General features: G+C 40.4%; 1 protein-coding gene across 2 annotated transcripts in view; it reads left to right on the forward strand.

Annotated features, from left to right (window-relative positions):
* Nucleotides 1–6,336, forward strand: part of Dbf4 (DBF4-CDC7 kinase regulatory subunit) — a 37,983-nt gene extending 31,647 nt beyond the window's left edge. The window contains exons 11-12 of one of the 2 annotated variants that reach the window (XM_050139864.1): nt 2,077–2,201; nt 3,802–6,336. In XM_050139864.1, the coding sequence (XP_049995821.1) occupies nt 2,077–2,201; nt 3,802–4,762 (1,086 nt within the window). In that variant the 3' untranslated portion in view covers nt 4,763–6,336. The remainder of the gene's footprint in view (nt 1–2,076; nt 2,202–3,801) is intronic. The other variant, XM_050139862.1, reaches the window with a different exon arrangement.
* Nucleotides 6,337–14,354: the final 8,018 nt, after the last annotated feature.

Here is a 14,354-nt window from a genome sequence, read left to right on the forward strand (position 1 = left end):
TTTTTTTGGTTTTTGGTTTTTCGAGACAGGGTTTCTCTGTAGCTTTGGTGCCTGTCCTGGAACTAGCTCTTATAGACCAGGCTGGCCTCGAACTCCCAGAGATCCGCCTGCCTCTGCCTCCCAAGTGCTGGGATTAAAGGCGTGAGCCACCACTGCCCGGCGGTTCTTTTTCTTTTACAGAGTTTAAATGAACTTTAAGGTGTGAGTTTTAGATTTTTTTTTTTCCCCCAAGAAGGTTTCTCTGTGACTGTCCTGGAAATTAGCTCTGTAGACCAGGCTCGCCTCAAACTCAGAGATTTTCCTGCCTCTGTCTCCCAGATGCTGGGATTTTTAGACATACGTCACCACTCCCGGATCTAGGCTTTAGATCAGCTGACAGACAGGTAGAATTAGCCTGGAGATCTCACTCATTCGCAAGGAACTTTGTTTCCTGTGAGTTTTATACTATACATTTGTATTTTGTTTGACAGGGTCTCGCTGTGTAGCCTTGGCTGGACTGGAACTGATTATGTTGACAGGAAGGCCTCCAGTTCACAGACACCTCTCTGCCTCTGGTCCCTAAATGCTAGGGTTAAAGATGTGTGCTACATGCCGAGCTTGTTTTTCCTTCTAACCACTCTTAAGACTAAAAAATTCCTCTGTTAGGATCAGTAGGTAATGAGATAATTTGCTTGCTCATACTTGGATGATTCTTCAACAGTGAGTCTAATTGTAATGTGTATATTTTGTAGCATTTATCATAGATTTTGGGTTTTTAAGGTTTACTTCTACATAAGTACATATGCGAACATATGACACGTGTAGAGCAGTGAGCACTTGTAACTGCTGATCCAGCTCTCCAGCCCTGTAGATTGTTTTTTAAACTCTTATTGTCTAGACTCATAGATCTTAGATCTTGTGTATTAAGTTAAAAGACTTCATTTAATTCTGTAAGTCCTGCCTTGGTAATTATATGCAGCAGTGGGTGAAAAGATGTTTTATAAAATATTAGTATGTTACTGGTTGCTAAAGGTAGTTCTTAACTTTTTATCTTGAGAAAAGGGTCTTTCCTTTTTTCTATTTTTGGTTAATTTTGAGCCAGAGTTTCTTGTGTGACAGCCCTGACTGTTCTAGAACTCACTTTATAGACCTCAGGCTCACAAAGATCCTCCTGCGATTAAAGGTGTGCTCACCCACACCCAGCTGAGAAAAGGTCTCATTGAAAATATTTAAATTAAAATATAAATACATAATTTCCTCCTTCCCATTTCCCACCCATTCCAACTACTGCCACTTGCTGTCTCTCAAAAATTCATGGGCTCTCTTTTAAAAAAATTGTTGGTTTATTTATATATTCTATTCAGTCCAGCAAACGTTACTTGTGTGTATACGATATCAGGCAGACCACTTTGTGTAAGATAATTAGCGTTCTCTTCTCTGGGGAAGACTACCCTCAGCAGTCCTTAGTTGTCTGTAGTTCTTTGTCTAGGGTTGGAGCCTCCTGGGATTGCTACCTTCCATCTTAGCATGCATATTGATGTTGTCCTTGCCCCACTCATGATTGGACAACTATCTTTGAGACTTTGTAAGTGTGTTTTCGCTGTCACATCTAGGGATGCCATCTTACAGCAGACTTTCTGTTCTCTGCCTTCTACAACCGTTTGACCTCTTCTGTGATGTTCACTGGACACCACACAATCCCTTAGTCTCTACATTTGCAGTTGTAGTTTTCTGTGATCTCCATCCATTGCAGAGACAGATTTTTTGATGGGGGGTAAGAACTACACTTAATCTGTGGTTATAAAGATATTTAGAATAGAGTCAATAATTATGCTGGTTTATTAAAGGGGAGGTAGTAGCTGTCTGTTAACTGACACACAGCTGTCGTCCCACCTTTGCCTCCCAAGTGCAGTGATTACAGACTGAGGAACAGTGCCTGCCACCGCAGTTCTTCTGTGTTTGTTGTCAGAGTAGATACATATAAAACTGATAGAGACATTTATATGACAGGGATTCCTTATTTGATTTGGAATTATTTTTTTATTTAATTGATACAATTATTGAATACAGTTTAATGATGTTTTTGTTTTGTTTTAGCATCTTCTGAGTGAGAAACACAGAAACTTTGCACAGAGTAACCAGTATCAAGTTGTTGATGATATTGTATCTAAGTTAGTTTTTGAATTTGTGGACTATGAAAGAGACACACCTAAAAAGAAAAGGTAATTAATTTGCCAAAGTTCTACTTATGTTGTTAAGCTATTTTAACTAAAAGTTAATCTTGTTTATCTGCTCTTAGAAGGGATATAGGTTTTTTTACATGACATAAATAATGGTTTAGAACTAACGCCTTCTTCCCTTCTTTTTCCCCTACCACCAAAGGTATTTAGTCTCCCTCTAACATGGTTTTGAAAGGGAGTTCACAATTTTTTCTATTAAGGTCAGTCTAGAGTTGATATTTTAGGTTTGGTGAACTGAAAGAGTCAGTTCACTGCTCAGCTTTGTTACAGAATATGGCTGTGTTGCAGCAAAACATTAGTTAATAAAGAAAGTGAAGACCAGATATTACCAGTAGGGAATGTTGCCAACCTCTGATATTGAACTATGGAACTCAGTGTACTCAGATGAAAAATGTTGATTCCTAACAAAGACATTGTCAGACTTTGAAATGTGAATACATTTCAAATGTGTTTAGTTTCCAGTAACTGCACACTGACAGTTTGAGTCCTAATTAGATTACTCTCATAATTCTAAAATTTTAGAAATGCTTTTCTATGCATGTACAGTTATCTAATTTTATGCTAATCTTAAGCAGTAAGATTAGAGATGAGATACTAAAGTAGAGCTTCTGAAAGGTGAGCAGGAAGTGCTCCATCCTTAGGTCTGGATATGGGCAGTACTTTACTTACTAATGTGTCCATGTGGAACCAACTGAAAACTTACATTTTTTGAAAGTTTCAGGAAAGACATGAGCTCAGCTTTTAAACTGGTCATTCCCTAATCATTTTTACTTGTTGCCAGTCCGTATCCACACTGAAGTTACAGGTGGAGCAGTGTCATCGCTCATTTGTTGAGAGGAACTCTGGACCCCAGTTTGGTTTTGCTTTGCTCTTTAGGGATCAAACCTAAGGCCTCACAGATGAGGCACAAAAGGAATCTTAAAGAGTAAACCCCATTTATAAGTAAAGGAAACCAATCTGGTGGTAGAGACAGTGAATTGTATATTGCTCGTGGTTTCCTGTGATAGATAAGGCAAAGTTTAACTGCTGACCAGATAACTTGTCATTCATTTGTGCATAATTTGGGATTGTTCAAGAGAGTAGTATCCCAATTATTCTAGATTCTACATGAAGAAGAGCTTTGGCTCAAATATTTGTGTGAAATTGAAGGACTACTTTGTCACCTTTAGAAATACAAATATCTAGTTCACTTTGATATGAAATGTTTTAAATATAAATGAAAATCATATGATTCTGCTTTCAGTAAATACTTTCTGCTTAAAAACTAGAAATTGTACATTAAAACATGAAGCAAAGTGCTAAAGTGTTTACGTTTTCTCAAGGTAACAATAGAGTTGGGCAGATAGAGAGCCTGGCACCTGATTCCTGCTGTTTAAGCCTCTGATGATTCAGGATGTTGGTTCTCTTGGGGAAAGAAAAGAATGTGGATGAGAAATGGGTACACTAGAGTTTTTCACATTTTAAAACATCTGAAGTAAATGTTAAGATTTCTGTGTTGAGATGTCTTAAATGGGTTTTTAAAATAAGTTATAGACAGTTTTACTAATTTCCAACTTTTGGTTTCCTTTTTTTCTTTATAAAGAATAAAATACAGCACCGGATCCCTTTCTTCTGTTTCTCAAAATGTCCTGAAAAACACTGAACCAAAGGAGACGCTACAGTTGGAGCCCATTTTTCAGAAAGACATGGGAGAAAGCAGTGGGCAACTGCTCAAGCAGGATTTTCAGTGTGAAAAAACTCAGAAGCCTGAACAAAAGCTGGTGTCTGCTTCAGAACCTGTGTCCTGCTCTTCAGCTGGAGTGGAAGGGTGTGATGGGAAAAGAGTGAGCATGCTACATGCAAGTGACCCTGACCTAAGACAGGACTTTACACCGCTACCTCCATGTAAAAATGAGCAGGAAGGAATTCTTGATGTTTCTGGATATAAATTAATTATTAATAGAAGCGATTTAGAACAGAGGGTAGGTGACTCTCCAGGTGTGCCACGGTCATGTGTAGAAGTTTCTTATCTAAGTACAGAAAATAGTCTACCCCAACCAAAATTAGCAGCAGATAATACACATTTTTCAGCAAAAGATCTACAGGATAAGGAAATTCATTTTGTGTTTGGTCAGGATTCTGACCTGGTGACTTTAAATCCACCAAAGGAACACCTACCAGTGGGGGCCAGAACTCCACCCTGTAGTCCTCAGGGCCCTGATGAGTGTGGCACTGAGAACACGGATAATTTGCCTTGTGGTAAGATCCAGCGGAAAGTGAAAATGTTATTAGGGCAAAAGAAAAAAACTGTGTACCCAAGTGCTGAATTGGATACAAAAAGAACTGAGTATCCTGCATGTGAAGACAGAACTTGTGGGTCATCCATACAGTCTCTACTGGACCTCTTTCAAACAAGTGGGGAGAAATCAGAATTTTTGGGTTTTACAAGCTACACTGAAAACAGTGGACTATGTGATGTTTTAGATATTTGGGAGGAAGAAAATTCAAGTAGTCTTCTGTCATTTTTCTCTTCCCCTTCAGCTTCTACATTCGTTGGATTTTAGTATTTAATGTGTTTTTCAGAAGTCAAAGCTATATTCTTGAAATTTTTATAGATACATATATAATTCTTAGGAGTTGTTTTGGGTTTTTGGCCAGCTTTGTATGAAATCATATGTAAATATTAATTAAGATTATAATTTTTTACAGAATTGAGTAGCTGTTGCAAATTATACAATAAATCTTGTGATTTATTTTATATAACTATGGTCATAATTGTTTTCTGAGAGTTGTAATGAATATCATTTGCTCTATCACTGACAGTAATTTCAAGTGAGATTTCAAACAGATCAAAAATTGAGCACTACACATTGTATGCTATTAACCATTGCCCATTAGCATAGATTTTCGTCATTAACATGTTAGTACCTAAAGTAAAATTTCAGAAAGAGAGGGAAAAAATATTAATTGGTATATTTGGATTCTTGAAGTTACTCAAAATATTGACTATAAACACTGACCAAGCTAGATTCTGCCAGGATCCTTATACTGCAAACTGAGGTTATTGAAGGGATCAGAACAATTCCAAAAAATCATAAAGGAGAGCTTAAACCACTGACCTTTGTGGAAGTTGTAAGTTAAAAATAATTTGTTTACTATTCGATGATTAATGATATAGTGAATTGTTGGGATTGTTTTGAAATGCCTGGGAGGACTAACTTGATCTGGTACTTGACTTTCCTAAGCACACTGCAGACTACAATTCTACTTGTTTTACTATCTTGGTCAAGTGCCTTCTGCATAGCCCAACCCATACAACCCATGTAGCTCCAGTTGTTCCACCATTTTTATACCCTTGTTTTTACCAAACTTTTAAACGTTTTAAAGACCTGTACTCATTAGGAAATACTTGGGGATGTTCTGCCAGAGCAGAGCCATAGCACTGGCTGGGGAGACTTTCCCTTGCTGGCACAGAATTGTTCGACTCTGGGGAAGCAGAGCAGAGCTGTGACAACCCTCTTCTGCTGAATCAGAGTTGTGACACTTGCATTAGAGAAACCTTTCCTGGAGCACGGCTCTAACACCGCTGGGAAAACTGTCCCCACCAGACAAAAGCTGTAACACTTCTGTTAGAATACCCTTGGCTTCCTGCTGCCAGGATACCAGTCCCTTCTGAGCTTTAGCTAATCCTTGGGGTGTGAGTGCCAGGATACCTTCTGAGATGTAGGTAACCCTTGGCTTCCAAATGCAAGAGTACCTTTCCCTTCCAAACTGTAGGTAATACTTAAATTTGTATCAATATACAAAACTACCTTAAAAGAGTAGGAACATATAAAGTATGTTTTTTAAAAATGTAAAATATTTGGGATTGATAGTGGCTTTTTATTTTAAAGTAGATTTAATGATCTACACTTTTATTCTAACCTTTCCATATACCCCCTTTTTTCAGAAAGGGATCCTTAAATCTAACCTTTCTTAGTTTTCAACCAATCCCCCCTAAATGAAGACAAACATTCATAACCCACCAAACAACCAAAACCACTCACTCCACCTCTTGTAATGTAGGCATTGTATTCCTAAAATTACATTATGATATCAGGGGGCAATAGCATCTTTAGGAACCCCTGAGAAAATTGAGATAATGATTAAATCCTGGGGATACTAACTGTACCATTGTCCACTCTGTAATGGGAAAGTGAAGGGCTTATCTGAAGTCCTGACTAGAGTCACCTATGGTGAGGTGTTTATCTAATTACTCTTTTGTCAATAAAATAAATCAGAATTCAGCAATCCAAAATGGCTGAGATCCTCTCTCTGCCCGTCTTACTACTTTCTATCTGTCCTGTCCTCCAAAAAGTCTATGATTAATTTTGTTCAGCTTGTGACTAACTTTGCCCTCTGACTCAAAGCCAACTTTGTTATAAGAATGTGATCAAAATATACATTTCTCCCTTTGGTCTAAATAAAAAAGGAAGGTTTTTAACTAACATAGTAAAAACTATATACAATAAGTACAATAACTATATGCAAATATATTCAGATAAGAATTACATTAACAATGTCCAGTCCATTTGGACTTAGCAAATTCAGAGAAAAATACTTTATTATCTATCCTATACTGGTTAGTCCAAATTCTGTTCCTAATTTACTTTCTATTCTAACTTGTATTACCAATCCAAAACTATTTTCTTAGGTCTCTCAAACGTAAACACTTTACACCACTTTCGTGAGTTTCTTTTCTAAATTTGGTAACAAGGAAAACTATTAACTATATCAACTCCATCAGAGACCTGAGAAGGATAAATTACCTGAGTAAACAGGAAGTGTGGAGCAAGCAGCTTCTAAAACTCAGAAATGACAGATCCATCTGGCTCCCTGAGCAGTCACTCAAGGCCCCTCTGTAATATTGGAGCATCCATCTTCAGCAACCTACAGGCCTAGAATATCTGGCAGAACATCCCCAAGAATTTCCTAATGAGTACAGGTCTTTAAAACGTTTAAAAGTTTGGTAAAAACAAGGGTATAAAAATGGTGGAACAACTGGAGCTACATGGGTTGTATGGGTTGGGCTATGCAGAAGGCACTTGACCAAGATAGTAAAACAAGTAGAATTGTAGTCTGCAGTGTGCTTAGGCCATGGTGGTACATCACACGGAGAAAAATACTCAAGTAAGACTTAGTCAAGTCTTCCTCCCCCCCTTGGAATTTCTTGTTTGGTTCTAGGTTTTCATCTTTACCTCTGAAATTATGACCATTAAAGGAGCATCTTCAAATATAGTTAAGCAGGATAGACATGTAAGTCAATTTGCTTGGCCAAAAGTAGCATGCTTTACCAGATAGTGTCCACGGAGGAAATCTCCATGCTTGCATTTAAAAACAATCTTATTTAGTATTGTTTAAGGAATTAGTTTATTTCAAGTCTTTTTTTTTATGGTTGTCAGTTCAAGCAAGTGTGTGTGTGTGTGTATACCTTGATCTAAAACAGAAGAATTACATTGGTGGTTCTGTTTGCTAAGTTGTGACACAAATTTTTCTATTTTTTTTAAAAAAAACAACCTTTTTGTTAAAAAAAAAAAAAATTACATACCAATCCCAGTTGCCTCTCCTGCCAGAGCAGAGGTGTTGCTTGGGGAAGCTTTCCCTAGAGCCAGGGCTGTAAGCTGCTACCTTAATGTGGTCTGTGCTATTCCCTGGCTCCTGACTGCCAGGATCCCTTTCCATCTGAGCTGTGATTCTTACATACCTGAGACCATGCTGGTGTCCAAGGGCAATGCGGCCATACCGATGCTCCCAATGCCACTGGGATGAGAAGAGGTGTTGGAGTGAAGAGGTTTTTGTTTGGTTTGGTTTCAATTTTTTAAGTTTTTCTTTTCGGGGGAGTTTGAGGTGAGTGAAATTGGGGGGCATGATGTGAAGTTCCCAAGAATCAATATAGAAATTATGTTAAAACAAACAAACAACCCACCCCCAAGAAAGTTAAGGGGTAGAAAGCCTATAATATAAGTTCTTATTTCCCCCTAAGTTCAAATATACTCTAAACTGTTGTAGAACATTATTTTAAGCTATGTTACATTTGTTTATGCTGTGGAACATTTGTTTAATGATACAAAGATGTGTTGCATTCTTTTATATTGCATTTAACTCTGTGAAGTTGTGTTACTTTGCTTGTGAAAAATACCTGATTGGTTTAATAAGGAGCTGAACAACCAATAGCAAGGCAGGAGAAAGGATAGGCAGGGCTGGCAGGCAGAGAGGATAAATTGGAAAAGAAATCTGGGAGAGGAGGATAAAAGAGCAAGAAAAGAGAGGGCAGACACACAGTCACACACTCAGACAAGGAATAAGAAGGAAAGAAAAGATATACAGAATAGAGAAAAGTAAAAACCCAGAGGCAAAAGGTAGACATCTTGTTACTTAATTTAAATTAAGAAAAGCTGGCAAGAAACAAGGCAAGCTGTGGCCGGGTATGTATAAGAAAGAATAAGACTGTGCAATTCCCAGAGAACAGAGAGGCAAAAGAGTAAAATAGCTAAAACTGAAAAACAGCCAACAACTCTAAACTTTTTTCATTTTCCTTCCACACAAAGGGAAGACCAAGGACACTGGGAAGGCTGTCTGTTAGAGCTGACTTCATGAAACTCCTGAATAGAGCTGTATGACAGTTTTTTCTATTTTTCTTTTGTATCCACAAAGCCCATCCATGGGCTGTGTTTTAGGCTTCCTCCCTTGTCAGCTGGTCTTAGGGATGGTCCCTAGGGTTGTGGATATGACCACATCTGTACAACAGAAAGGGGTGATGGAAAACACTGAGGTACTTGCTCATGTAACTTATTGGGCCCACTGATATTATTTTTGCCCAATGCTGGATAGCTTATAGTGGGCTATTGCTTTATCTGCCTAGTTTTATGACTTAAGAGATCTTATAAAACCCCAGCTTGTTACTGGCAAGTGTGACTAGATGAATGTTGGGTGTCTCATTAGCCACATGTTTTATTTCAGATACATGATAGTATCACTGTAACAGGCCCCTAGACTTTAGCACAGCTAACTCCATGGAGGAAGTGTCATTCAGTCTATAAAACTCAGCATGCCGATAGCTACACCAGCTGAAAAGACCTAATCCATCTAAGTCATAGTTCTGGGGAATTCTTTAAGTGCACTAACCTTGCTTTTTTGCTTCTGTGGTTCTACTTTTAGCTAACAGTTCTTGTCAACTGAAGTGTGTCAACTCAAGATATCATTGTGTGCTTAAAAGCTCACCCTAAGAGAGACTTCATATAAACGGAGGCTTTTTGTCCTGTCCAGTCCCTCAGCCACTTCTAAAATAACCATTCAGAGACTTAATATTACTTATAAATACTTGTCCAATGACTCAGTGCTATAGGAATTCCTACAGCCAGTAGCCTTTAAGTTACGCACATACTTGGGCATGGCCTCTGATACTATATATGCCAATGTAAAGCACACATCCGGCTTCTCTTCCAGCTGCGGGATTCAGTTGCTGTTCTCCATTCGAGCAGAGGATTGTGATCTATGAGTCCCCCTAAATAAATAACCCTCTATTATACTCAATTCTGAGCTAGTGTGGAATTTCTTTTAAGCATCCTTCTTCAACTCAGGCTTGTTATTAACTAGCTCTTACATTTAAGTTAACCCATTTCTTATTAATCTATGTATCACCACATGGCCCATGGCTAATACTTTCTATTGTATCTGAGCAGCTTTCTATGGCAGATACTCCACATTTCTGGAGGTCCCACTGAGATCCCCAGAGACTAGTCCTTGAGATGCTGGGGGTCTCAGAGTGCAGGAAGAGTGTGGTGGTCAAGGGACTCCTAGGGGTTGTGCATCCTGAGATATTCTAGGCCCCCAGGACTCCAATCCCCATCTAATGCTCCAGAGGATTCTGACACTGCCCCTCCAAAAGGAAACAAATTAGAAGGTTGCCTGGTCTCTGGAGTAAGTCTGGTTAATGCCTTCCTTCAGATTCCAACTCCAAAGACTAAGACAAGTTTGAGAGTTTCTAGGTTTAGCTAGGTATTGCTGCCTCTGAATAGCAGAGTTTTTGGACATACCAAAGCCTCTATACACCAACACAAGGTTGTGGTAGTAGCAGAGGTTTGAGTTGGGGGAGGGAGTGACACTGAATCCCCTAATTTGGAATCAAACTAAACAAAAGGCATTTGAGGCTTTAAAATCAACTTTGACATCTGCTCCAGCCCTAGCACTTCTGGGTGTCTGTTTGTCCATGACAAAAGGGATTTGAACCCAAACTTTGGGGCCATGAAAGCACCCTGTGACATACCTGTCCAAAGGACTGGATCATGTAGTCACAGGATGGCCTTCTTGTATAAGAGCTGTGGCAGTTACTGGTAGTCTAATGAAAAAAAAGCAAACAAATTAACTCTCAGTCAAGACCTACTGATAGCACCCCATGCTGGTGAGGCCCTCTTCTAAGGGACACCGGAATGCTGGCTGTCTGATGACTGTGTGGCCCAGCCCCAGGCCTTACTCCTGGACCACACTCGAGTCCGATTTGAAAAGCCTACCACCATCAATGCCTGATGATGACCTGCAGATGCTCCTCCATGACTGTCATGGGATAAAAGATGAAATCAGGCCTGTGGGAGTTGCAGTAGTCACTTTAACTGAAATGATTTGAGCCCAAACCAACAGAACCAACCAATCTAACCCAGGCTTCCTTAGCCTCCTTATTTCCCAGGGAAAGGTGAGTGTGATATCTGCCCTTCCATAGCTTCATGATACAGGACAATCAGACATGATAGGGAGTCAAGTCAAAGCAGGAACTCAGTTTATTATAGTGAGCGTCACATTAAGTGACATGGTGTGATGCAGGGGTACCTCCAGCCAATGAGAGACAACCAAGCCCTCCCTCTGGCTGGAAGGGCATCTACCTAGTTTTCGCTGTCTCATCCTCACTCAAACTCGAGCCAGGCTTTTCTCTGTTCTACAGGCCTTGAAGTACAGGTCCTGAGATAATTTTGGTTCAACAGCTCTCCATGGGGTAAACAAAACTCCACCGACATATACATGGACAGTTGCGATGCTTATACTACCATACATCCTATGGTGTGACCTATAAAATGAGAGGGCTTCTCGCCACTGGAGATGTAGCATTAAAAACAAAGAGAAAAATCTTGGTCCTCCTAGAGGCTGTCTGGCTTCCTCTTTAAATTGCTGTTCTCCATTTCTCCACTTGAGGACATCAAAAAGATGATTTCTCTGAGGCAAGAGGTAACTGGGACACTGAGCTGAATGCCCAACAAATGGCCCTAATGCCAGTGGGGCCTATTGATAGTCTAATGACATACATATGCCACTGACATACCCCCAGTCAATGCCTGAGACTCCATGGAACAACCAAGAAGTTACTAAATTAAACAAAATAAACTGCTCAAACCCACAGGGAAATAGTGTTCTTCCAGAGACAACTGGATGGACTCTGGTAACTGACCTTCACCAGGATACTCAACTGGGGCCCACAAAACATTCTGAGTTGCTCAGGCCAAGATATATTATACCTAGCCTGAACAGTCTGGTGAAAGATATCTCAGCCAGATGCCAGGTTTGTGCTCAAGTAAATCCAAAACAGAGAACCCTTACCCAGGAATGGGTCTAAATGAGAGGTCAGCACTCTGGCAAACTCTGAGAAAACTGACTTCACTGAGATCCTGCCGGCCAGGGGAGGATACTAGTACTTTTAGTTTTATAGATACCCTTTTCTGGGTAAGTTGAATGTTCCCCACCTAGACTGTAAATGCTTAAATGGCATCTTAAAAGCTCCTTCAGGAACTGGTCCCCTGATCTGGCCTCCCGCTAGCAATGGGGTCCAACAATGGCCCCACTTTCATAGCCATTACTCTCAGTAGTGAAAGTTTTAGAAATAGACCGGAAACTTCAGTGTGCATATAGATCTCAGAATTATGGGCAGGTAAAACAAAACAAACAAACAGAAAAACTAACAAAATTCTCATCAGTGTCGAGTGAAGAGCAGATTCTTCCTTTGCTTTACTCCAGGCCCTCTGCATCCCATATAGGGAGGAGGAATTCAACTCCTATGAGATTATGTTTGTGAGACCTGCTCTGATTGCTTCCAAGGCTCAGAGACCAGCAGTTGACAGACTCTCTAACCATTATTTTCTAAAGATATTCCAGGCCCTCCAGCCCTCCATAAAGGCTGTTCACTGGACCATCCGAGAAACCCAGCCCATTTCTAAGTACCAGTTTCCCTTTGTTTGATTTTGATGATACTGTCTAGGTCAAATGGGTAGCCAAATGGGGCACTGGAATCAGCTTGGGAAGGCCCCGAAAGATGATTCTTTCCAGTGAAAGCCTGGGGGGTCAGGAAAAAGTGATTCTTTTCATTGTCTGTGAAAGTAGGTGGCATCACATCATGGATTTACCACAACCAGGTCAGAAGTCGTGAATGATGAGGAGGAGGAGGATAAACACAGTTCCTCCTTCCTCTCCTTCTCCTTCCCCTTCTTCCTCTTCCTCCTCCTCCTCCTCCTCCTCCTCCTCCTCCTCCTCCTCCTCCTCCTCCTCCTCCTCCTCCTCCTCTTCTTCTTCTTCTTCTTCTTCTTCTTCTTCTTCTTCTTCTTCTGCCTTCCCCATTATATAGGTATATCTAGGGCAGAATAGCTTGCTGATGTCCAGATGAAGTAATCTGCAAGGCAGAATGTTGAAATAGGAGCGGCAGGGCTGCGTCCCCAACACCCCAGCCGCTTGGCTAGCTCACGCCCGAAATAACAACACACAAACTGTATTCATTTAAAAACTGCTTGGCCCATGAACCCTAGCCCTTACAGGCTAATTCTCGCACCTGGACTAGCCCATTTCTAATGATGTTTGTAAGTACCCCAACGTGGGCTTACCGGGAAGATTCTAGCCTACATCCATCCGGGATTGGAGGAGCTTCATTGCGTGCATCTGCCTGGGAGAGCTGAGCATGGTGTCTCTGCTCCAGCAGAGCTGTCGGGTCTCTCCGGGAGCAGAGCAGAGTCTGACCTCACTTCCTCTTCCGCCCAGAATTCTATTCTGTTTTCTCCTCCCATCTATGTTCCAAGCCATGAGGTCAAGCAGCTGGTTTATTATAACTTAACCAATGAAATCAACAGATTGATATATGACACTCCCACATCAGCAGAATGGCAAGCATCAGAATAAGTCAAAGTGTTAAGGCCAAAGGATATTAGACAAGTTTAAGTCCCCTGTAAGTCCTCTAAGGTTAATTTGGGCTGCCCCCAGTCACAGTGAGTTTTGTCAGCCAATGGCTTGACAGTCTGGTTAGTTCCTAATGCTGTGTAGTACAGAGGCAAGCTGCTTAAGCAAAACCAGCCATCCTGGCCAATTTTTAATTCTATATCCCCAGGGTCCCTTCCTGTGCATACCATCTGATTCTACAAGTTTTCCCTGTTTTCCGAAGACTGGAATCTTTTTTTATAGAATTTCCAGATTTTTTTAATTTTATGGTCATTGAATTACATATTTGTATTGTGAATTTCCTGGGAGGAGGCTTTCTTTCTATTCATCTGTGAGTTTTCAGGAAGCCACTGTTTTACAACCCCGATTTTTGCAATGGAAACTCCCTTGTTCCTGGCAACTAGGGGGCCAAGCCACAGTGTATGCATAGAGTTGTAAACTCTATTTTTATCTCAAAAGATAAACTCCAAAGATGTTCCTTTTCCCAGTATAAGCAAACATTTAAAGTGGGCATCAGTGAGGAAAGGTCAAGATGAATATGGGTGGCTGGTCTATAGTCACGCTAGATATCACTTCCTCTGCATCTGTCTTTCTTAGTTCCTAGGTCCAGGGTTGAGGGTGGTGGGGGTTGGATCATAATCCTGTATTCACAGCAAACAGAAGACTCAGGCGTAGGTGGGAGGGCAGGGAGTGGAAGGGCCCAGGGACTGATGAAACTTTGATGAGTTTGGGCAGTCCATTTTAATGAGTTTGGAGAAGACGTTTTGCCCTAGCTCTACCTCTATACCTATATAAGGGTAAGAAGGGAGAAAAATTTTAACATGGATATCCTGGATTACGAAGAAGAAGAAAAGAAGAAGAAGAAGAAGAAGAAGAAGAAGAAGAAGAAGAAGAAGAAGAAGAAGAAGAAGAAGAAGAAGAAGAAGAAGCTTT

Source organism: Alexandromys fortis, unplaced genomic scaffold (genome assembly GCF_014885135.2).
Source record: "Alexandromys fortis isolate MF-2015 unplaced genomic scaffold, M_Fortis_MF-2015_v1.1 scaffold_38, whole genome shotgun sequence".
In the NCBI taxonomy this organism is placed as follows: Eukaryota; Metazoa; Chordata; class Mammalia; order Rodentia; family Cricetidae; genus Alexandromys; species Alexandromys fortis.